This window comes from Musca autumnalis, unplaced genomic scaffold (genome assembly GCF_047663935.1).
Source record: "Musca autumnalis isolate F117 unplaced genomic scaffold, ASM4766393v1 scaffold_4, whole genome shotgun sequence".
Classification (NCBI taxonomy): domain Eukaryota; kingdom Metazoa; phylum Arthropoda; class Insecta; order Diptera; family Muscidae; genus Musca; species Musca autumnalis.
In genome coordinates, this window is record NW_027411977.1 from 71,526,366 (window position 1) to 71,551,553 (window position 25,188).

The 25,188-nt window shown below is 37.0% G+C and overlaps 1 protein-coding gene across 2 annotated transcripts in view; it reads right to left on the bottom strand.

The window, feature by feature from the left end:
• UGP (UDP-glucose pyrophosphorylase) overlaps positions 1 to 25,188 on the bottom strand; it is a 93,771-nt gene that overhangs the window by 48,826 nt on the left and 19,757 nt on the right. The window contains exon 1 of one of the 2 annotated variants that reach the window (XM_073984954.1): positions 20,609 to 24,262. The exons of the other annotated variant lie outside the window; for it this stretch is intronic. Coding sequence (XP_073841055.1) covers positions 20,609 to 20,641 — 33 coding nt within the window. The 5' untranslated portion in view covers positions 20,642 to 24,262. Of the gene's footprint in view, positions 1 to 20,608; positions 24,263 to 25,188 lie in introns of those variants that run through there. 2 annotated transcript variants of the gene reach the window in all.

The window sequence follows — 25,188 nt, forward strand, 5'->3', positions numbered from 1 at the left end:
TGTATTTTGTCAATTGTTAATTGACCCAAATAGTTGATTTGAAGACAATGGAGCTACTAGACCCAAGCCAATTAATCAATAACATGTAATTTTTCTTATTGTTTAATGTTTAAAATTTACAAAGATTAAAGGAATGTTGACAATCAATCACGAAAAGAATTTCATTGTCAGGAAACTAAAAAACGGCATATTGGAAATTTTTAAACATGTTGATGATAAAATGTAAAAGTACAGTGGCTGACAATAGTGAAAGAACGAATCCGATTTTAGTTAACTGATCCAAAAAGATTATAAGCTACCAGAATGCTGTAGATCGGATCTTTATGCCTTTAAATGTAAAGAAATGTATAGATATCCCGTAAATGAAAGACACGATAGTCATATTTATTTTTAAAAGTCCCTTTAGGCACCCTGATAAAAGTAACAACATTTCAAAGATCTGCCAATGTTTACATACACATTTTTCCCATTGAAATTCAAAAGAACTCGAAATTATTTAATACATCGTTGTAGTGTTAAATTCAATCTGTATGTCACCCACGGTAAAAAAACAATGACCTTTTAGAGGGCAAAAACAATACGCAGATTAGAAGTGCACTGCTACTATTGTTTCTCACGTTATCAAATATGTACATAGGTATGTTTGTATGTATGCATGCATGTGCTTATCATTTCTATTTACATTCAGATTTTGCTGACATTCGTAATATCAGTTGCCATTATCATGCATTGAATGCTCGTTAGGTGTGAGGCGGCTGCAATAGGTTATTGTGCACAGTGTTCCATTGGACATTTTAATTAAATAAATCATAGTTATTTTTGTAATATTTTCGAAAGAATTTGCAAAATAGAGTACTGGTAGAACGCTTCTTATTCATCTGTAGTTTTACAATTTTTGTCCCACGTTCACAATTGCAGTTTTTATAAAATGTTAACGAATTTTTGTATGAATTATAAATATCGAATATGTTTAATTCCTTCCCTTTTTAATATGTATTACTTATAAACGATCATATGAATTAAAAAACATTAGCTATCGCCTATTGCCACTGTGTAATAATTGATACGTAGTTTCTAAATGTATCCACACCCTTTTATGGGTGTAATAAAATAAGTTTTTTATTATTATTAAATAATACTAAATGTAAAATAGTAAGTCAAATGCACAACTTATATACAAACTAATTTATGAATATAGCTTACTATGGACTAGTGAGTATAAAATAATAACAATAATGTAAACTTGTGTTGCATGTCCTAAATAAACTAATTAAATAACCTCCTGAGATTCTATTCTGTTAGTGTACATTTTGAATGACACCCTACACACTATACATAGCTGACAATGGAGAATATACGCCGTAAAGCTTCTCTGCAATATAATTGTTTGATTAAGGAAAATTACTCGCCACCATATTACCTACTGTAAGAAGCCTGGAGGAAGCATGGATTCCAGAGAACCAAGAATCTATGCTACGACCACACGCTGAGAAAGAAGAAGTTTCTTTTTTAGATAAACAATGTCTATTTGCGTCACAACTTTCACTTGTTTTGTTCAAGATTTGCACATCTGAATAATATTTGGAGGAAATATTATCCTTAAAGAACAAAGCCAACTATCAAAATTGTGAAATATATATCGCTCATTTACTCAAAGAGTGGCATAATTCAAAACATGCGTTTTCTGAATTAGCAATTTCTGTTTTTATACCCTCAGCATTTATGCTAACGAGGGTATATACACTTTCATACGGGCAAAATGTGCCTCATCGAAATAATGGTTTTAGACCAGGCCTGCTCAAGGTGCGCACCTGAGCTGTCGGTGTGTGTCAATTTTCTCACACACACAATTTAAAAAGAGAGCTTTTGTTTTTGTTTTGAATATTTTCAAAATTAAAAATCAGTCTCTATTGAACATTCAATGAGGAAGGTTCTGTTTTCGAATTTGTCTATGAATTTATATGCGTACACTGAAAAAATGAATGAAGATACTGAATACGAATTTTTATTTGCCTAAAATTTTTACGGCAAATTAGAGTGTTTGGTTTGTCAACGCACTTTGGTTTGTCACGAACTTGATTTGCAACAAATTATAACATCAACAGTCACATTTGGTCAAAATAAAATAATTATTCTACTCTATATTTTGAAATATAAAATAAAAAAAACTGTTACGATATTTCTCACAGTATACAGAGAGACAAAGGAAAATTGAAATTTGTGTATTTCAAAACCAACACAATTACAAAATGTGTTTGTATGTGTCTGAGCAGGCCTGTTTTAGACTCCAAGTATCCCAATAGAAAGTCGAATCGTTGATGACATTTTCGTCGACGATTCGTTGACGAAATCAATGAAATTGTCATGTACGACAACTTACATGACCATGTCTTGCATTGTGTCTTGGCAACAAACCCAAAAAAATGCTCAAAAAAGCGAGCTTTGAAATAATTGTACATATGTTCATATACATATTTATGAAAATATTCAATTTTCAATTTGTAATAAATTTAATGTTAAAAAATCATAAAATTTGGAAACCGCGTCACGATGTATTATTCATACAAAGTGCATTAACTAAAATGGTAAGTAAGATTAAGTAGATTAAATTACATTAAAAGTAATTGTAGTTATTCTTTAAATATGTGGATTTAGGTTGAAGGCATGACGACTTTGAAAATCGCAATATGAAGCAGATGGTATATGGTAAGATTTTCGAATATATTAGTGATTAATTACAACAGTCATATATTTTGTTTTGCAGAGTCCACAAAGTGAACGAGATCGCCCCCTCAGGCGTCTGAGGAAAGAAGTGAGGCGCGGTAAAGCTGGAAGAAAGTGCTGACTTGCAGAACATGCGGGAATTAAGTATAATTAATTTAAGATACAATTTGTAGACATAATATACATATTTTATAATTTAATAAAAATAAAAATTTGACACACGACAACAAACTGAAATTGTCTTTAATAGGGTCGTGAATGACAAATAGCAAGACATTGTCTGTAAAACTGTCGTCAACGACTTATTGCAAGACAGTGTCTGTAAAGTTGTCATCAACGACTATCTGCAAGACAGTGTCATGTACATTGTCACCGACGACAACTTCGCTTACCCTGTCGCCCAAGTTGTCGTGCATGAATAGGCGGACACTTGTGTGAAAATGTCGTCAACAATCCCAAAGGGCTGTCTGCAAAGAGTCGTGAACGAATTGGGTATGTCGTGCACGATTCATCAATGTTGTCTCGAAGACACTTTCTATTGGGATGTTTGGACGAAATGTGTTTCAGACAATTTGGAGTCGATTGAGCAATGTCCGTCCGTCCGTCTGTCTGTCTGTCTGGCTGGCTGGAGCGCACGATAACTCTCGAACGGATGAACCGATTCGGTTCAAATTTTGGCTTTCGTAATATTTTGCCCAAACTTAGTTTAAGTTCGAAGATGAGCTATATCGGTCCACTCCTTCCGGTACCTCCCCCACAAAAGTTCGAAAATGTTCGGAAAATTTGTGCGCACGATAACTCTTGAAGGGAGTAACCGATTTGGTCCATACTTTGCCCATCGTGGAGCGTATACCAGACTTAGATCAGGTTTTAATATGGACTCAATCGGTCCACTCCGTCGGGTACCTCCCACACAAAAATTTGGAAAAGTTCAGTTTAGGACCATCTCTCGAATCGCTTTGATTTTTGCTTTAGCAACTTGCATTCACTGCCCTCCATACGCCGGTATAAGTTTCATCAGGGGCAAGTCCATACTTCCTGAGAAAATAGCCTGAAAGTTGCAAAAAACCCCTATGACACCGTGTGAGAAGGTTGGAGGGCAAAATAACTCTCGAACGGGTCTGCCGATTCGGTCCAAAGTTTGGCCTTAGTAATATTTTGTCCAAACATAGTTTAAGTTCGAAGATAAGCCATATCGGTCCACTCCTTCAGGTACCTCCCCCACAAAAGTTCAAAAATGTTCGGAAAAATTGTGCGTACGATAACTCTTGAAGAGAGTGGCAGAATTGGACAATACTTTACACATCCTAATATATCTACCAGATATAGATCAGGTTTAAATATGGACTATATTTGTCCACTCCATCCGGTACCTCCCACACAAAATTTCGGATACATGTTCACTTTAAAACCTGCTTTCGAATCGCTTTGATTTTTGTTGAAGCAACTTGCATTCGCTGCCTGAATTGCGATGGTAAAAGTTGTTTCAGGGGCAAGTCAATACTTCTTGAGCAAACATCCCTGAAGTTGTAAAAAACCCCTATGGTACCATATGTAGTGGCTGGAGATCCATTCTTTTTAGTATCTCCTCCGCAAAACTTTTGATCTCTAATCCTAATCAACATTTTTGTCAGTTCAAACGCCCAAAATTTTTAAAACTCCCTAAATACCTGCGTTTTTTGGGAAAAAATTGTTTCAATATACACAGGCTGAGGGTATATCTCTGTCGGCAAAGCCGACTGATACTTTTTTACTTGTTTTCTACGACTTCTACTTTTCATGTGTCAAAATTTCATGCATACAGTATCGGCCAAAACTAAAGCACTCCCTCCCAGTACATTGGTAAGGGGTATTATGTCTTTGGGAATTTGTATGTAACATATAAAAGGAAACGAAATAGACCCATATTTCCTTTTGGTAATATACATATAATCACTTTTTGAGTCGATTTATGCATGTCCGTCTGTCCATGTATTTTTGTTCGCAACGTTCAGGTCGCATTTTTTGTCCTATTCAGCTGAAAATTGGGGACTACAATTTTTTTTAGCCGTAGGAAGAACGCTATTGCTTTTGGTGAAAATCGGTTCAGATTTGGATATAGTTCCCATATACATTTTCGCCCGATTTCACGTATTTGCTACACAAACACGCTATATACGTCCAATTTTGATGAAATTTTGAATGTGTGACTGAATTCGGTCTAGAAATAAATGTGCCAAATTATATCGAAATCGGTTCAGATTTGGATATAGCTCCCATATATATTTTCGGTCGATTTCGCGTATTTGCTGCACCAAACACGCTATATAAGTCCGATGTCAATGATATTTGGAATGTGTGACTGAATTCGGTCTGGAAATAAATGTGCCAAATTATATCGAAAACGGTTAAGATCTGGATATAGCTCCGATTTATATTTTACATATTCACAGTGGTGTAGGGTATCATATAGTCGGCCCCGTCCGACTTTGATCCTTTCCTTACTGGTTAAATGATAAGTTATACATATATTTATATTTTGTTATACAAATTTTATTTATTTATATTACTTTTTATTTATTTTTGTCTTTATTATTAAAAAAGAAGTAAGAACGGCGTTAAGTTCGGTCGGACCGTACTTGTTATACCCTCCACCACGAGTTGTATTGAAGTAAAAGGAACAATTAGTTTCCTTTCTTTTATAAAAAAGACTAACCAAATTTCAGCAATTTCAAAATACCGAAATTCGAGAGGTACCGTTCTATGGGGCCTATATCAAAACTTCGATCTATACCGTCAAATTTCTGGCGGAATGTTTTTAGACTCAAAGAAGATTAAATACCAAACTTCAGATATTTCGGTAAGGTAATGTGGGTAAAACTTTCAAAATACCGAAAATCAAGAGGTACGCTTCTATGGGGAATATAGGAAGAATTGGATCTTTACTGATAATTCTCTTCTGCAATATTTTATAACGCTATGGGCCATTATTATATGTGTTCTTTTACTATCTGATGGATTTTAAAACGCAAAACAAACCAATTTTGAGGCATTAAAAATATAATTTTTACATTGAGAGTTAATGCCAAGATGCTCCTCCTTGAAATTAAAACATCACTTTAAACTTTAATTTAACCGGAACGCTATAAATCTGTTCGTTAAATCGAAACTTTAACAAAAGCAGACTTATAATAATGGGGGTATGGACGATTAAATAACAAATTTCAATCATTTTGGTGGGATATTTACGTTACGAACCTCAGAATTGCGAAAATGGTAAGGTACCGTTCTATGGAAAATTGTAAGGTACCGTTCTATGAAACGTGGATCTATACCGACGAATTTCAGTCGAAAAGTTTTTTACCCCCAACGTAGACTATACAGCAAATTTCAGTCATTTCGGTGGCTGATTTTCGGTATCGGGATCTCCCGTTCTATAAGGGCAATATGAAGGCGTGGACCTATACCTATCAATTTCAGGTGCAAAGTTTTGTAACCCAGCGAAGACTAAATACCAAATATCAGCCATTTCGTTGCAATATTGAGGAAAGTTTTATACCCCAACGAAGACTAAATACCAAATTTCAGCCTTTTCGGAGGAATATTGAAGCCATACCGTTATATGGAGGCTATATGAAGGCGTGGACACATGCCAACAAAATTCTCGGGGAAAGTTTTATACCCCTAGCGAAGACTATGTACCAAATTTTAGCCATTTCCGAGGAATATTGTGGCCACAACCTTTAAAATACCAAAAATCGGGAGGTATTGTTCTATGGGGGCTATATGAAGGCGTGGACCTATACCGACAAATGTCATATGGAAAGTTTTATACCCCTAATAAAGACTAAATACCAAATTTCAACAATTTCGGTGGAATAATAATGCTACAAACTTCAAAAAAGCGGAAATCCGTAGGTACCGTTCTATGGGGGCTATATGAAGGCCTTTGAGCCATTATCAAAAGAAGAATTGACTTGCCTCCGAAAAAAATACAGTCCTTAATCGGACCTGATCTATGTCTGGAAGAATTTCAAATATGGAGTTATGGCGAGGGGGGAGATACTCGAAGGAGTAGAGCGATTGAACCATCTTCGAACTTGATGTTTGTTTGAACAAAATATTAAGAATAGCAAAGTTTGGACCAAATCGGTCAATCCGTTCAAGAGTAAAGGCCGCTGCACATACGGCGCGTTGAGCGTTGCGTTACAACAACCACATGAAAACTTCAAGACCAAGCTTGGCATCACTTACACATTTTTCTTGTGGTTGTTGTTTTCAACGCGCAACGCGTCGCACAACGGACCGTATGTATTTGGCCCATTATAGTGCGCAACAGCCAGCCAGACGAACCTAAATCGACTACGAATTGTCTTTCATACACGGAGGAAAAAAAAGGCCTCTCTAACATATGTCCCAAACATATTTTCCAGCAAACATATATTTGTTTGCAATCAGTCCCAAACATAATATATGTTTGGGTCCTGCAAACAAATATATGTTTGGGTGCAAACAAATATTTGTTTGGGTGCAAAAAAAAAAACAAACAAACACATGCACTAGTGGGCGCTAGGAAGTGAGAGCAAGGAAGCGTAAATTTCAATGTAAAACACATTAAAATGTATGCTCACTTGTAAGCGCTCACTGCCTATCTCTAACATATACACACATTTATAAAAACAGTACCCCGACGACTGGTTAAAATCTACATTTATAGCTATACCAAAAAAAGCACATGCACGAAAATGCGGTGATTATAGACTAATTAGTCTAATGTGTCATGCCCTAAAAATATTCATTAAAATACTACATAAAAGAATCTACCCTAAGTGTGAGCCAAATATGGGGAGAACACAATTCGGTTTCAAAGAAGGCATGGGAACGCGAGAGGCACTACTAAGTATTCAAGTCCTTATTCAAAAATGCAGAGATATTCAAAAAGATATATTCTTATGTTTCGTAGACTACGAAAAGGCTTTCGATACGGTCAGACATGAAAAAATGATGAATATCTTGATGGATACCGGAATAACAGAAAAGGAAATAAGATGCATAAAAAACCTTTATTGGCAACAAACTGCAAACATTCAAGTTGATGGAGAACTCACTGACAATATCCCAATATCCAAAAGCGTTAGACAAGGATGTATCCTATCACCTCTATTATTTAATTTATACTCCAACAAAATATTTCAAGAAGCAGTTGAAAACGAGCAAATTGGCGTAAGGGTCAATTACTCTGAATCAATAAACAATATACGATACGCCGACGACACAACATTAATTGCCACTAGCCTATACGGTCTACAGAAACTGGTTAACTCACTTACTCAAAAAAGCGAATTATAAGGTCTTAAGATTAACATTAAGAAAACGAAATATATGGTAATAAGTAGAAAAACTTACCAAAGCAACACATCATTGAAAATAAAAAATGACGAAATAGAACGGGTAAGGAGTTTTAAATATCTTGGGGTCCTTATAAATGACCAATGGGATGCCTCGAGAGAAATAAAATGCCGAATAGAAGTAGCTAGGCAATCCTTTTTTAACCATCGCAAAATATTAACAAGTCATGACGTCAACATCACAACAAAAATGCGCTTCATAAAATGTTATGTATGGTCCACTCTACTATATGCTGCCGAGACATGGACAATAAAGTCAATAGACGAACAAAAATTGAACGCATTTGAAATGTGGATTTATCGCAGAACACTGAAAATTCCTTGGACTGACCGAGTACCAAATGAAGAAGTCCTGAGAAGAATGAACACTAAACGACAACTTCTTGATGTCATAAAAAGTAGGAAGATATCCTATATGGGACACATAATGAGAAACGAAAAGTATTCTGTCATCCAGAGCATAATTAAATGTCAAATTGAGGGAAAAAGGCCAAGAGGAAGAAGAGAAATATCCTGGATAAAAAACATTTTGGAGTGGACAAATCAACCAAATGAAAGAAGCCTTATCAACGCTGCGAGGAATAGAAAGATCACCATTGCTGAATAATTTACCACAACATATTCATAAACATATATCTATATACACAGCTAAAAAATACTTAATTTGTTATTGTATGATATCCAAAATCCGAATGCGGATCGGCAAATAAAGAAGAAGATAAAATTCCAAAGAAATACAAAACAGACTTTGTCCCAATTTACATTAGGCGAGTTTACTTGCGGCAATTGTCAGTTTGAAGGAGAGAGAGGTGAGGCATATGGTAACCCTTTGCCTCTCAGCCCCCTCTCTCACCTACAAACTGACAATTGCCGCAAGTAAACTCGCCTAATGTAAATTGGGACTTTAATAAAAAAAAAAAAACGTAATGAAATTATTTATAAAAATCACACTTAAAAAAATATAGAAACATCGTTGAACGCTTCTCCTTAATTGTGAAATAAAACACATTTTCCTTAAAGTTAAAATCATCAGCGGGAAATCGGCATCTGGAATTAAATGATTATAATATATAATTTCTTCCTTGTCCAATAAAATAATAATATAGAATGTATTGGGCATTTAATTTACTAAAAAGCACAATTTCTTAAAAAAAAAACTCAAAACACTGATTTATTCACTCACTTTACCGTCTTTACTCGACGGTTGTATTTCAAAAACTGAAGAAAAAATACCAACATAATTCATACCATTTTTTCTTTTCGTCTTCGCTTGCTACGTCGGTTAACAACAACAAAGCACGAAATACACAAAACAAACTTCCTTACCCTCCTATCTTCGCTTCTGCGTCTTCTATTACACCATACACACAGCTCATTATTATATAACGGCATTCCGCAGCCGCGAGAGCCTTGTTGTTACGCTTTTTGACAAAAATCCTCTCTCCACCCGTAAAAAATATGTTCTAACATAAAAAATATGTTGGTACCCAAACAAATAAAATTGAGATATGTTACAAAATGTTGCAAACATATATTTGTTTGGACGCAAACAAATTATGTTTGGATCCAAACATATATTTGATTGCAACCAGTCCCAAACAAATATTTGTTTGGATCCAAACATATTTCTAACATATATTTTTCTGCTGGTACAAACATATGTGGGTTCTAAAACCATTATTTCGATGAGGCACCTTTTCGATCGTATCAAAGTGTTAGGCTAATGGCTGAGGGTATTATAATAAAATTCTCATGAATTCTCCTAGAAACATATTTATCTTCGCTTGAGTGATTGACATAACATATGTATATTTTCCCATTAAATTGAGTACCCTTTTACGTTAAACAACTCAAGTAGTTCTTAGATAAAAACAAGTACCGGAAGAATTCCAAAACATATGGTGATAGGTAGTTCTTGTTTCAACAAATGATATCATCATTTAATGATAGTTTTATGTTAAAGATAGCAAAACAGTTAATTGCAAATATTTGCTCTGATTAAACTTTGTGGTACAAATTGTGACAACATTCAATCACTTAATTTAATTGAATGGGAGCAGAAAATAAATGTCTTGTTGTGGGCTAATTCAAAATACAGGTACATAGATATCATCTAATGCTGGGAAATAAAACTGACATTCGATAATATTCGCCAGTGTCAACAAAATCACTTTTCTGCAATACCGATAATATTTTGAAAATATATACTAAAATTTAAAATTATGTATCTTAGGTCTAATGTCCAATATTAAGACAAACTTTTCCAAAGGGGCAATGAGTGTAGTCCGATTCTTTACGTGACTCGAAGATATTGGAAGTCCACTTTATCACAGAATCCTAACAGCGTTTTGAACGACCTCACTTGTAAATAAGTTTTACAAGGCTGAAAATACTTAGTTTACCAGACCTTTGCACCTTTGCACCTTGCAGCTGATATTAGGGAATATTTTTTTTAAATCAATATAAATTTTAAGTAGAAAAATATCAAAATAATTGCATTAGGGAATATAATTTTTTAAATCAATATAAATCTTATGTAAGTGTTATGTAGAAAAATATCAAAATAATTGCATTTATGTAGAAATAAATATACAAGAATTTCTATCTGTATGTATATTAATATACATATGTATGTACACGTCAAAATTCTTGTACATCATTCTTAATTATCAGCTGAGCAAAAAAAAACATTTATGAATGATGTACACATACAATACATAACATCTAAGAAGATGACAGTCGGCTGCTTATGTTTTGAATGACCTTCAAAATTCCTTGACCAATTGAAATATCCAATTACATATCAAAATTAAATACGCTTTAGAAATCTCAAAAACCCATGTACACATAAACATTAAAGATGTTTACTGTTTGAAGTACTACCTACCGTTGAATTTCCTGTTAAAAACACTTGACCCTACCCCAGCACTTAAAAACAAACTACCATTAAACGGAGGTAAGTAAATATATGAATGAATTTTAGCCGAGGTTTTTTTGGAATATGGAATTTGTATTTGGAAGTATGAGTAGTAGTATAATAGTTCATTTGAATTAATTAATGAATTTGGATATGAAAGAGCAAAGAACAGACAGAAATTTTCTATCTTAAAACAAGTAAGAAAGTATCAGTCAGCTGTGCTGACGGAGAAATACCATCATCCACTGGCCAATCCAAACACAATAATTATGCCGTATATAAAATATATTGATTTTGTATCACGAGTTTGCTTTAAAATCTGGGGTCTAATTATGTGATTCGTTATCGAGTAAAATTATGGAGTTATTGAGCATAAATTTGCGAGAAATTACTCGTAGCTAACTTGCCTTTCGTAAAGTAACAAAAATAAAGATTTCTTATTGCCTTTTTGTTTAAAACGTAAAAATTGTTGTTTGTTGTCGGTTTACTCGTCGTTATACTCCCTGAAGATTACCTGATCGATTACCGGTTACTATCGAAAAAATCTATAACATTGCTTGAACGTTTTCGATCGAGTCCTGCCATGCCGTTTTCTATCGTGTCGAAAACTTGTATGTACCGTAATGTGGGGCTATACCAAATCATTGACATACATATACCAAACATTTTTAGTAACCAAACTTCTTCATAAAGTACTCGAAATATTAGCAATTTTGGTATGTGCCGGGAGGCTTTTGGAGCTTGGACCATTATATCAGGAAGTATGTATTGACTTACTCCGGAAAATGATTGTACCGTTGTAAATAAGGCCGCTAGAACAACCTTCTGAAAAAAGAATTAAAACGGAGCTCTTATAATAATTGCTCCACAAACATCACAGGCGGAACAGGGGAGACTTCTCTCATTCCCATGAGTGCACCCCGATTCATATTAGCTCAATGATATGGGACCTACAGTTTATCGCCGAGTCCGAACGGCGTGTCCTAAGACACCACTTGCAGAGAAGCTTTACATGGCTGAAATACTGAGGAAATGTCGCCACATTACTGAGGGGTATTAAACTCTTAAACTTCAATTTTCTTCGAATTTTGTGTGGTAGATACCCAAAGAAGTGCACCGATATAGCCCATATTTCAACTTCATACATGGCTGGATGAAATAATATGATGTGCAAAGTCTGCACCAATCAGAAACTCCCTGCGAGAATTATCTTGCGGATTTGCCATTTTGGTTGGTGCCGTCAAGGATTTTTGGAACTTTTAGGCCAATATCTCAGGAAGTATGGAATTGGCCAAGAAAATAATTGTACCATCGTAAAGGGAGCCGCAAGGACATCCTTTTGTAAAAAAAATCAAGACGATCCGAGAGGAGCTTTTAAACTTCATTTTATCCGAATTTTGTGTGGGACGTACCCGAAGGAGTGGATCGATATAGTCTATATTCGAACCCGATCTACAAGAGGAGCTCTTAAACTTCACTTTATCCGAATTTTGTGTGGGAGGTACCCGAAGAAGTGGACCGATGAAGCCCATATACCAACTTCATACATGACTGGATGAAATAATATGATGTGCAAAGTCTGCACCAATCAGAAACTCCCCGCGAGAAATAACTTGCGATTTGCCATTTTGGTTGGTGCCGTCAGGGATTCTTGGAACTTTTAGGCCAATATCTCAGGAAGTATGGAATTGCGCAAGAAAAAAATTGTACCATCGTAAAGGGAGCCGCAAGGACAACCTGCTGTAAAGAAATCAAGACGATCCAAGAGGAGCTCTTAAACTTCACTTTATCCGAATTTTGTGTGGGAGGTACCCGAAGAAGTGGACCAATAAAGCACATATTCCAACTTCATACACGACTGGATGAAATAATATGATGTGCAAAATCTGCACCAATCAGAAACTCCCTGCGAGAATTATCTTGCGGATTTGCCATTTTGGTTGGTGCCGTCAGGGATTCTTGGAACTTTTAGGCCAATATCTCAGGAAGTATGGAATTGCGCAAGAAAAAAATTGTACCATCGTAAAGGGAGCCGCAAGGACAACCTGCTGTAAAGAAATCAAGACGATCCAAGAGGAGCTCTTAAACTTTACTTTATCCGAATTTTGTGTGGGAGGTACCCGAAGAAGTGGACCGATATAGCCCACATTCCAACCTGTTACATGACTGGATGAAATAATATGATGTGCAAAGTCTGCACCAATCAGAAACTCCCTGCGAAGATTATCTTGCGGATTTGCCTTTTTGGTTGGTGTCGTCAGGGTTTCTTGGAACATTAGGCCAATATTTCAGGAAGTATGGACTTGCGCAAGAAAAATTGTACCGTCGTAAAGGGGGCCGCAAGGACAACCTGCTGAAAAAAATCAAGACGATCTGAGAGGAGCTCTTAAACTTCACTTTATCCGAATTTTGCGTGGGACGTACTCGAAGAAGTGGACCAATATAGTCTATATTCGAACCCGATCTATATCTGGAAGAAATAAAACGACGTGCAAAGCTTGGGCCAAATCGATTGCTCCCTTCGAGAGTTATCCTTCACGCCATTTTACAGACAAATTTTGAACTTTTGCGGGGGAGGTACCCGAAGGAGTGGACCGATATGGCCCATCTTGGAATTTAAACTATGTTTGGACAAAATATTACGATACGCAACACTTGGTTTGAATCGGTTGATCCGTTCGAGAGTTATCGTGCGCACCAGCCAGACAGACGGACGTGGCTAAATCGACCCCAAATTGTCTGAAACGAATTTCGTCCTAACATACATGGGGTCTAAAGCCGTTATTTCGATGAGGCACCGTTTTGGTCGTATCAAAGTGTATATACCCTTTCTAGCCTAAAGGCTGAGGGTATAAAAAGTAAAAATTCGTCTAAACTTCGGTTGGTTGGTCTATGCGGTTGTCCTGTCGAAAATAAACAGGCAAACTTTAGATTTGTATCTGAATAAACTACCCGCTTACGAACATTAAGGGGTCCCAAATACTATAGGACAATTTTTACTGAAAAGCTCACCTCCATATATTTTCCATTCCATTGCCCCGGAAATGCATCATTACTGTTATTCAGTTGCAACGGTCTACGTAACAAAATCAGCAAATTATAGACGACTTTATGAGTCGAAGAAACATCATGGTCGCCGTTTTACGTTTTACGAAAGGATCGTACAAAAAGCGAGAAAGGATAACTTGCCTTCCACTTTAGTAAAGTGAGGAAGAGCCAAGGTAAAGTTGCTTAATGTGTACATGAATTGCTTTGCCTTGCCCTATATACCTGACATTAGTTCGCTATTGGAGGGCAATAACCGTCTGGTGTTAGGGGACTTTAATGCTCATCATTAGCTTTGGTATTCCTTTCTAGGCAACGACCAGAAGAAGGATAAGATGATATTGCCACAGCTCGCCAGACATCACCATTGTGACACTCGGGGCCATTATTATATGTGTTTTTTTACTATCTGATGGATTTGAAAACGCAAAATAAACCAATTTGGAGGCATTAAAAATATAATTTTTACATTAAAAGTTAATCCCAAGAAGCTTGAAATTCAATCATCACTTTTAACTTTAAGTTAAGCGGAACGCTCTAAATAACAAAAGAAGACTTGTAATAATGGGGGTCGGTCTGATAAATGGCGTGTCCTGGCAACCGGTTATTTCCCTTGGATCGGACCCTATTTCGATTATCGTCTCCGTAAAGAGACCACCCGACGACTGACCGTCGTACTTTTCTGAACCATGGAAAATCTAATTGGCATAGTTCAGAGAATTCACCTATCACCGCTTCAGAGAGGTGCCCATTCCCTCAGATCCTAGGGTAGCTGAGAGAATTTTCCGGGACATCATCACTGCTGCAGCCGCTCGCAACATAAATGCCCATTGAATGCCCGAAATCAGGCGAAGGGACTAGCAAATGAACATGATGAGCTTCGTTGTAAGAACCTGAAGACCCAAGAGTTAGGGATCTTACTCATGAAGTCAATAGTAGCCGAACATAAGCGGAAAAAGTGGCTAGACCATCTTAACCAATGCAGCATTGGTATAGGATCAAATAAATTGTAGGCCACCGTTGAATCACTCTCGAATCCGGCAAAGGAGTATGATAGAACGGTTGTTAATTTCAACGACGTGATTGTGACGGATCGGAAGAGCTGCGTTTGTTATTTTAACCGGCAGTTTATAGAGCATCTCGAGAGTGTTACGGCGAAGAGGAGTACGCCGGCACTTCCAGCCGAGGAGCTACACCACAAGTTACGATGAGCGATGTTGCAGACGTCCTCCGAAAAGAGAAATCATCCAAAGCGTTGGGTCCACACTGAGTCTCGATGGTGATGTTTAAGTAACTGGAAGAACACGGGTTTAAGTATATAACAAGTGTCCTCAATGTATCGTTAGTCACCCATATTTTTTAACAGAAGCCTAGAATGTTGGCAGGGTGGTCCCGCTACTGAAGCCAGACAAGGATACCAGCAAAGGTGAATCGTACAGGCCGATTTCACTATTGTACTCATCCATACGATGAGACCGCCATGTTGGAAACGTTCGATAATCAACTATATGCAGCGAGTTCTAACGTACCGGATTGACCCGAAACCATAGTGCTTCGGCTAGCGGCAACCCAGCATCAAACCTATGCTTCTACGTAGGTTTCATGCTGCTACAACAATAACTATATGTGTGGACGCTCGTCGTTTGTAGAATTCAGAAATAAACGAGTCCAAGACCCGTAGAGTGAAACACAGAATTCCCCAAGGCTGGGTGATATCTTCGGAACTGTTTAACCTCTTCCTCTACCTTGACGTCGGGCCATGTCGTCGATGACATATGTGATGGGTTAAATGTTTGCATAGCTGACTTAGTACAGTTCTTCCATTTGAGGAATATGAAAATATCCGCTACAGGCACACTGTTCACCACCTGGACGGCTTAAAAGGGGAATTCCCTGAACATGCAGACAAAGATACTTTGTTGACCTCTTATAAAGCAATATTCCGGTCTGGTAAGCAATGTGGAGCCAGTTTGTAACGCAAATGTTAGCGCTACGTAGTGCAAGAATATCCAAACCTGCCAGAATGCCGGCCTGAGGAATGGACCAGTGACAGCAGTGGATCATCTGCATGGCGAGACGAATATTTTACCAGTGCATCGACACACCAAATTGTTGTGGATGTAGGACCTGTTATCGCCGTGAGTATTCCGGCCGCGATCTAGTAGACATGTTTCCCCCTCCCATCCATCGGAGCAGAAGAACGCCAGCTGCCAAGGCAAACCCGAGAGGTTTTAACCCAGTTAAGATCCGGATGATATACTCGACTCAATTCATATTGGTACTGAATTGGGCCCAACTCAACTGTCTCCTATTATTTAATGGCCGCAGCAGAATTTTTGAATTTGGACACAGAGGTTCCTAAGTGCCAGATAATTAATAAAATATACCAACGAACATATTTACGTTGCTACAAAGCAACAACTTCTTTCGATGCTTACAATTAGTTGATCACCGTAGAATTTTGGACCTTCCTATCGGGAATCATGGACTTGCCCTTAAAGCAAATTTTCGAACTTTTGTTAGGGATGTACCAGGAGGAGTTGCCCGGTATAGACCTTCTTGGAACTTGGTGTACGTTGAGAGAAATAGTAAGATGAAAATGGTTGCACCAATGTTAGTCACTACTTTTGATTATAGTGACAGCCAGTCATTTAATTTTGTCACCGTAGAAACGATTTTAAAGATTTTGGACCATTATGTCTGGAAGCATTTACTTTCCCACGAAACACATTATTTAAATGCACCGAGGGCCTCAAGTCTACGATTGTTTAAAATTTTAAATCAATTCTCGAACACCACTTAAGCGAGCATTTTCAACTTTTGCGAGAAAGGTACCTAAAATGTTTGCCCCATATAGACCTTCTTGGAACATGATGTAAGTATAGAAACAAATTACGCTTTGCAAGTTTTGGTCAAATCGGATATTAAATTAACGTGTCTATCGTAATTATCGTTTTAGTTAAGTAATTTTCTCTGAAAGTTTGGACTTGAATCCAAAACAAATTGTACCATGCTAATACGGCCACGAGGACGGACAACCTGCTGCAAAAAATTTCAAAATAATTCGGGCCATGTCCTTAAATAGCACTTTGGGGATTTTTATACCCTCAGCATTTATGCTAACGATGGTATATAACCTTTCATACGGGCAAAATGTGTCCCATCGAAATAATGGTTTTAGACCCCAAGTATGTTTGGACGAAGTGTGTTTCAGACAATTTGGAGTTGATTTAGCCATGTCCGTCCGTGTGTCTGGCTGGCTGGAGCGCACGATAACTCTTGAACGGATCAACCGAATCGGTCCAAATTTTGGCTTCCGTAATATTTTGTCCAAACTTAGTTTAAGTTCGAAGATGGGTTATATCGGTCCACTCCTTCCGGTACCTTCCCCACAAAAGTTCCAAAATGTTCGGAAAATTTGTGCGCACGATAACTCTTGAAGGGAGTAACCGATTTGGTCCATACTTAGCACATCGTGAAATTTCTATTAGACTTAGGTGAGGTTCCAATATGGACTCAATCGGTCCACTTCTTCGGGTACCTCCCACACAAAATTTCGGAATAGTTTAGTTTAGGACCTGCTCTCGAATCGCTTTGATTTTTTTTTTGTAGCAACTTGTATGCACTGCCCTTCATACGACGGTACATGATTCATCAAGGGCAAGTCCACACTTCCTGAGAAAATAGCCTGAAAGGTGCAAACAAGATAACTCTCGAACGGATCTGCGGATTCGGTACAAAATTACGCCTTCGTAATATTTTGTGCAAACTTAGCTTAATTTCGAAGATAAGCCATATCGGTCCACTTCTTCAGGTACCTCCCCCACAAAAGTTCAAAAATTTTCGGAAAAATTTTGCGCACGATAACTCTTGATGGGATTGACTGATTTGGTCCACACTTTGGATTGGATATTTATTCGAATATTAGATGAAATTCTAAGGTGGTGCTTATAGGTCCACTCCTTCCGGTACCTCCCCCACAGAAGTTCGAAAATATTCGCTAAAATAGTACGCGCGATATCTCATAGACGTACCCAGCAAAAAAAGTCCTCCCAAAATCATGGGTTTTGTAAGGGATTTTTGGCAGCCGTAACTACTCGCAAACCCCCTTTCTTCCCCATTATTTCTACAAGGGCATGTCGCACTCAGTTTGTAGTTATTTTATGACCACTAGAATAACTAGTTATTCTGTGGCCACTAGAAGGTGAAAAGTAAGTTGAAAAGCTCGCTGTGCGAGTTGAACACACGAACCCTCTGATTTCTAGCCAAATACACTACATACTATGCCACGCACACGAACATTAAGGGTTGCTTAAGAACTTAAATGTGCAGTGCACATGTGCACCACGAACTGTTATTTTTTAATTAAAAAAAACTCGCGTGCCAACAGTGAGCGTTGAACACACAACCCTAGGATTTATAGTCGGACACACACTCACTGTGCCACCGTCCTCATTACTTAGTGAGGAGCAAAGTAAGTAGGGTTGCCTTGTAATTTTTTTAAGAAGTATTCCATTACTTTTCAGATTACTTGTAATGGGAAAAGAAGCTTGTTTACATTACTTTGTAATGGCTATTGGGTCCGTAATGACTATTGGGTCCGAATTTTTGCTGAGTACATACGGTGAAATAGGGGTTTTTACACCTTTCGGGATGGACTTGCCCCCGAAAATAACTTTTACCGTCGTAATTGAGGCAGCGAATGTAACATGCTTTAACAAAAATCAAAGCGATTCGAGAACTTATCTGAAACTTTGTGCGGGAGGTACCCGATGGAGTGGACAAATATAGTCTATATTCGAACCTGATCTATATCTGGTATATATATTAGGATGTGCAAAGTATGAACCACAACCACATCCCTTCAAGAGTTATCGTGCGCACAATTTTCCGACAATTTTTGAACTTTTGAAGGAGTGCACCGATTGAGTCCATATTAGAACCTCATCTAAAACTGGTAGAAAAAATTCACGATGTGCAAAGTATAGACAAAATCGGTTACTAACTTAAAGAGTTGTCGTGCGCACAAATTTCCCGAACATTTTCGAATTTTTGTGTGGGAGGTACTGAAAGGAGTGGACCGATATAACCCATCTTCGAACTTAAACTAAGTTTGGACAAAATATTACGACGGCCAACATTTGGACAGAATCGGCAGATCCGTTCGAGAGTTATCTTGCGCTTTAACCACTACAGACGGTGTCGTAGGGTTTTTGTGCAACTTTCAGGCTATTTTCTCAGGAAGTATGGGCTTGCCCCTAATGAAACTTGTACCGTCGTATGGGGGGCAGTTAGTACAAGTTGTTACAACAAAAATCGAAGCTATTCGAGACCAGGTCCTAAACTGAAATTATCCGAAAATTTGTATGGGAGGTACCCGAAGGAGTGGACCGATTGAGTCCATGTGCAAAGTATGGACCAATTCTGTCACTCCCCTTAGGAGTTTTCGTGCGCACAAAATTTCCGAATATTTTCGAACTTTTGTAGGGGAGGTACCGGAATGAGTGAACCGATATAACCCATCTTCGAACTTAAACTAAGTTTGGACAAAGTATTACGAAAGCCAAATTTTGGACCGAATCGGTTGGTCCGTTCGCGAGTTATCATGCGCTCCAGCCTGACGGACGGACGCACATGGCTAAATCAACTGCAAATTGTCTGAAACGGATTTCGTCCAAACATACTTGGGGTTTAAAACCCGTACGTAAGAGTATATACCCTCGTTAGCATAAATGCTGAGGGTATAATTTTTTAAGTTGACAAAAGGACAAAACACCCTTTAACATCGGTCATATGTATGTAAGTCCCAAAAATGTTGGGCATTATGTCCTAAAACAAAAGCGGACATAAAGGTATAAACACTGTTACTTACACTGTGCGACACTAAAATTATTAACCATATTCTGCCACCGTAGCGGGATAGATGGCCAAAAATAAGAAGGCACGTGTCCCGGCGTTTTTCCCTATTACTTCAACTTTCGCGGTTATGGGCCCCTCAAGAGATGAGGCCTTTATGTCAAAATGGATCATTTTGTCAGGCACATATCTTCTAAATCGCTAAGAATTTCGGTTTACTCGTAGAAGAAAAGTTGTAGCTCTCGTCTTAAAGAATAATAATTGGGAGCACATAAAATCCATTCAACCTCGCCTTCAAGGTCAAAATCGTCAAGGTCAAATTTCCCTTTTAATTTTTTCTCGGATTTTAGTCTCCAGATATCAAACCGTCAAAATTGGAGCAAACAACCAACTAGAAAAAGGTACCTTAGATCTTAGTAAACAACTTTCTAGAACATACGAACTCTGTAGAAACTGTTCTTAATGGTCAAAATAGTTGAAGTAATAGGGAAAAACGCCGGGACACGTATCTTCTTATTTTTGTTTTTCTATCACGCTGCGGTGTCATTGTTATTGAACATGTAAGGACTATATTTATCATTTGTAATCAAATATAACTACGAAGGAAGGCCTTAAACAATACAAAAAGTCAAAGAAACTCTTCTCTAACATTTAAAATAAAGCTTAAAATAAAACTTACTCGCTCCAGTAAAATATCAATGGGACGGCTCATAATGAGAAGTTTGATTAGTAAACTTTTTTCTTATGTTTAAAAATAAACACTGATAATTTATCACAGATGAATAATAATTTTTTGGTAATTTTCTTTTATAAATATTTTTTTTTGGTAAATATTTATTTTTATTAATTTTCTTATAATTTAAAATAATTTTTTTCTTATTTACAAACACTCTATACTACACTAAGATCACATTTAATATTGCTCAAAGCGCTTGGTGATTATTGCCGTAAATGAAATTTACATCTACTTGGATTAGCTAGAACACGACTAAATCAGTTGCCGGAATGCTTTGCAAAATCAAAACAATTTTCAAATTTAAAAATGCACAATAATTTTCTCTCTTGGATTTTCGCAATACCAACTTTCGTTCGCGTCTAGACTAGAAGTATGAATGAAATATTCCGATGAGAATTTTCCAATTTAAAAAAGTACGAAATGAAGAAAAAACAAGTAAACAGCAATACAATTTTTAACTGTTTTCAGAATAGATATGAATGCGCGCTGTTCGTTGAGATTCTGCGAGCAAAACAAATAAATGCGATACCGAAAAACGACTTCGACAGCGATACCGCGACACCGATACCACCAGCACCGAACCCAATGAGCGTTACTCTGTTCCAATGTTCCAACAGTAACAGCAACAGAGCACCCAAGCACCCAGTAGAAGCCGAAGAAATCTACAGAATCGAATGTTATTAACACAACACCACTCATATCACACAAGCTGAGAGCAGCGGCAACGAGCTCTACTCTAATCAAGTGTGTACTGCTGGCTGTCAGCTGGAAATCACCAAGTGCTGGTGTGACGACACATTCAATTTTTATTTGTTTTTAATTTTTTTTGGAATTGTTTTTTGTTATGAATTTTTTTATTTTAGTTTTGGATTTTGCGACGGACAATTGTTGTTGCTTGTTGTTCCTATGGCTTGATGCCGGCAGTTAATGGCGTGCGTAATTGTTGGCGTTTTATCATTGACTTTGGGGGCACGGGTAATTTGTGTCCGTCATTCTATAACAGATTATTATAACTGCATAGAGATGTCTGTACATATGTATAGTATTTATATGTATATACATATGTGTATGTGCTTTTATTCATATCTCAAAATCCTATCTCATTTCCATTCAATTGTAACGAATATGTGTACTTAGTGGTGATGTGGTTGATGGAAGAAGCACCCAAACAACACTCTATTGACATTCTCAAATATAAAACACATGCATACGTATGTATGTAAATCCAAATAAGGTCTACTACAAAGTATGCAAGGCTCAATGTCCGTTGTTTTTGGCTAGTAATTTTAACTTTTTAAGATCAACTAGAACGACTAATCTGATTATTCCTCGAGTAGATGTCCACATGGATACATCGTTTCTGGTGAGAATTTGTCGTTTATTTAATTCGTTACCAAATAATTTACAAATATTCAATTTAACCATTTCTTCATTTCGAAATAAATTACTTGTTTTATTCCAAGAATCACTGTAAATTTGTGGTACCACAATTATCTTTGTTGGGAGTGCTTTTCTATTATTTTACCTTTATATAACCCCGATATGGGGTATAATTGGGAGTAGTTATTCCAATATGGAGTATTATTCTTGTATAATTTGGTTTTTTTTTGTTAGGAGTAGTTCTCTCCTGGGAGTTATTTTCCATATATTACTTTTTAGTCTTAATTTAGATTATTAATTTAGATTTTTCATATATATAATTATACCAATACAACTGTATATTTTCAAAGCTATGCATATTGTAATAAGTTATTGGCCCTCAGGCTTATCATTACAAAATGAAGAAATAAAATAAATAAATAATAATAAACAAATACAATTTCCAATATTAAATTATTTATTTTTTTCCTAATTCAGGGAGACAACAACAGCTATTAATACAATTTATTATAAGGGTCACAATATTAATGGCGTCTCAGTAGACAGCATCAAGTTTTGATAATGAAAATCAGAATATAAAGAAATGTCAGAGAAACAAATAGAAAAAGTGCATTTGAAGAAATGTAAAATATTTGTCTAATAAAGACCAGCAGGGTCGAACATGAGGAAAATATATTCAATTTTACAGGAAGTGACGTAGGGGATGATAGAGAGTTTATGAGTTTTCTCCACTTTTTAAAAGCAACATTTATGATATTCTGCAGTTTTTTATATTTATTTCAGGGATGCATAAAGAGAATCTGACACATTTTCTCTTAAATATTTCACACTGCATTTTTGTTGTATTTTATGTTTTAAAACTTTAATTGTATTCTAAAAAAGTAAAAGTAGCATACTGTTTAAAATATTTATAAAACAATGTGTATATTTTTGATTGTACTTGTGTCAATTATGGCTGTGATTAAGAGTAATCGACGCTAGAGTACTGTTTTGTTCATCAATGACTTATTTTGTACATCGTAACATCTTTTACAGACATAGATCAGGTTCGAATATCGGTCCACTTCTCCTGGTAACCCACACAAAATTTCAATAATTTTTGCAAATGTGCAGTTTAAGGGGTTACCTCTACTTATCACTTTCCAAAAACAAAAAAAAAAAAACAAGTAAAAAAGTATCAGTCGGCTTGGCCGACAGAGATATACCCTCAGCCTGTGTATGTATATTGAAACAATTTTTTCCCAAAATACGTATATATTTAGGGGGTTTTAAAAATTTTGGGCATTTGAACCGACAAAAATGTTGATTAGGATTAAAGATCAAAAGTTTTGCGGGGGAGATACTAAAAGGAATGGATCGTCATTGACCGTTATGGAAATGGATCTCCAGCCACAACATATGGTGCCATAGGGGGTTTTTACACTCTTCGGGCTGTTTGCTCAAGAAGTATGGACTTGCCCCTAAAAAAACTTTTACCATCGTAATTGAGGCAGCGAACGCAAGTTGCTTCAACAAAAATCGAAGTGATTCGATATCGGGTTTAAAGTGAACTTATCCGAAATTTTATGTGTTCTAGGTACCGAATAGAGTGGACAAATATAGTCCATATTCGAACCTGATCTATATCTGGTAGATATATTAGGATGTGTAAAGTATAGACGAATTCGGCCACTCCCTTCAAAAGTTACCCTACGAACAATTTTTACGAACATTTTTGAAATTTTGTGGGGGAGGTACCTGAAGGAGTGGACCGATATGGCTTATCTTCGAACATAACCTACGTTTGGACAAAATAATACTAAGAATAAATTTTGGACCGAATCGGCAGATTCGGTCTAGAGTTATCTTGCGCTCCAACCACCTCACACGGTGTCATAGGGGTTTTTTTTTGCAACTTTCATGCTATTTTCTCAGGAAGTATGGACTTGCCGCTAATGAAACTTGTACCGTCGTATGGGGGGCAGTGAATACAAGTTGCTAAAACAAAAATCAAAGCGATTCGAGAGATGGCCCTAAACTGAACTTTTTGTGTGGGAGGTACCCGAAGGAGTGAACCGATTGAGTCCATATTGAAACCTTATTTAAGTCTGGCACTGGTTTCGCGATGGAGAAAGTATGGACCAAATCGGTTACTCCCTTCAAGAATTATCGTGCGCACAAATTTTCCGAATATTTTCAAAGTTTTGTGTGGGAGGTACCGGAAGGAGTGGACCGATATAGCCCATCATCGAACTTAAACTAAGTTTGGGCAAAATATTACGAAAGCCAAAATTTGAACCGAATCGGTTCATCCGTTCGAGAGTTATCGTGCGCACCAGCCAGCCAGACAGACGGACGGACATTGCTAAATCAACTCCAAATTGTCTGAAACACATTTCGTCCAAACATACTTGGGGTCTAAAACCATTATTTCGATGAGGCACATTTTGCCCGTATGAAAGTGTATATACCCTTTCTAGCCTAAAGGCTGAGGGTATAAAAACAAGTAAGAACGGGGTTAAGTTCGGCCGGGCCGAATTTGTTATACCACGAGTTGTATTGAAGTAAAATGAAACAATTAGTTTCCTTTCGTTACTAAAGAATACTAATTACTATAGGAGGCTTCTATAGAATAGAAGACCTCCATAGGAGGCTTCTATAGAATAGAAGACCTCCATAGGAGGCTTCTATAGAATAGAAGACCTCCATAGGAGGCTTCTATAGAATAGAAGACCTCCATAGGAGGCTTCTATAGAATAGACGACCTACATAGGAGGCTTCTATAGAATAGAAGACCTCCATAGGAAACTTCCATAGAATAGAAGACCTCCATAGGAGGCTTCTATAGAATAGAAGACCTCCATAGGAGGCTTCTATAGAATAGAAGACCTCCATAGGAGGCTTCTATATAATAGAAGACCACCATAGGAGGCTTCTATAGAATAGAAGACCTCCATAGGAGGCTTCTATATAATAGAAGACCACCATAGGAGGCTTCTTTAGAATAGAAGACCTCCATAGGAGGCTTCCATATAATAGAAGACCTCCATAGGAGGCTTCTATAGAATAGAAGACCTCCATAGGAGGCTTCTATAGAATAGAAGACATCCATAGGAGGCTTCCATAGAATAGAAGACCCCCATAGGAGGCTTCTATAGAATAGA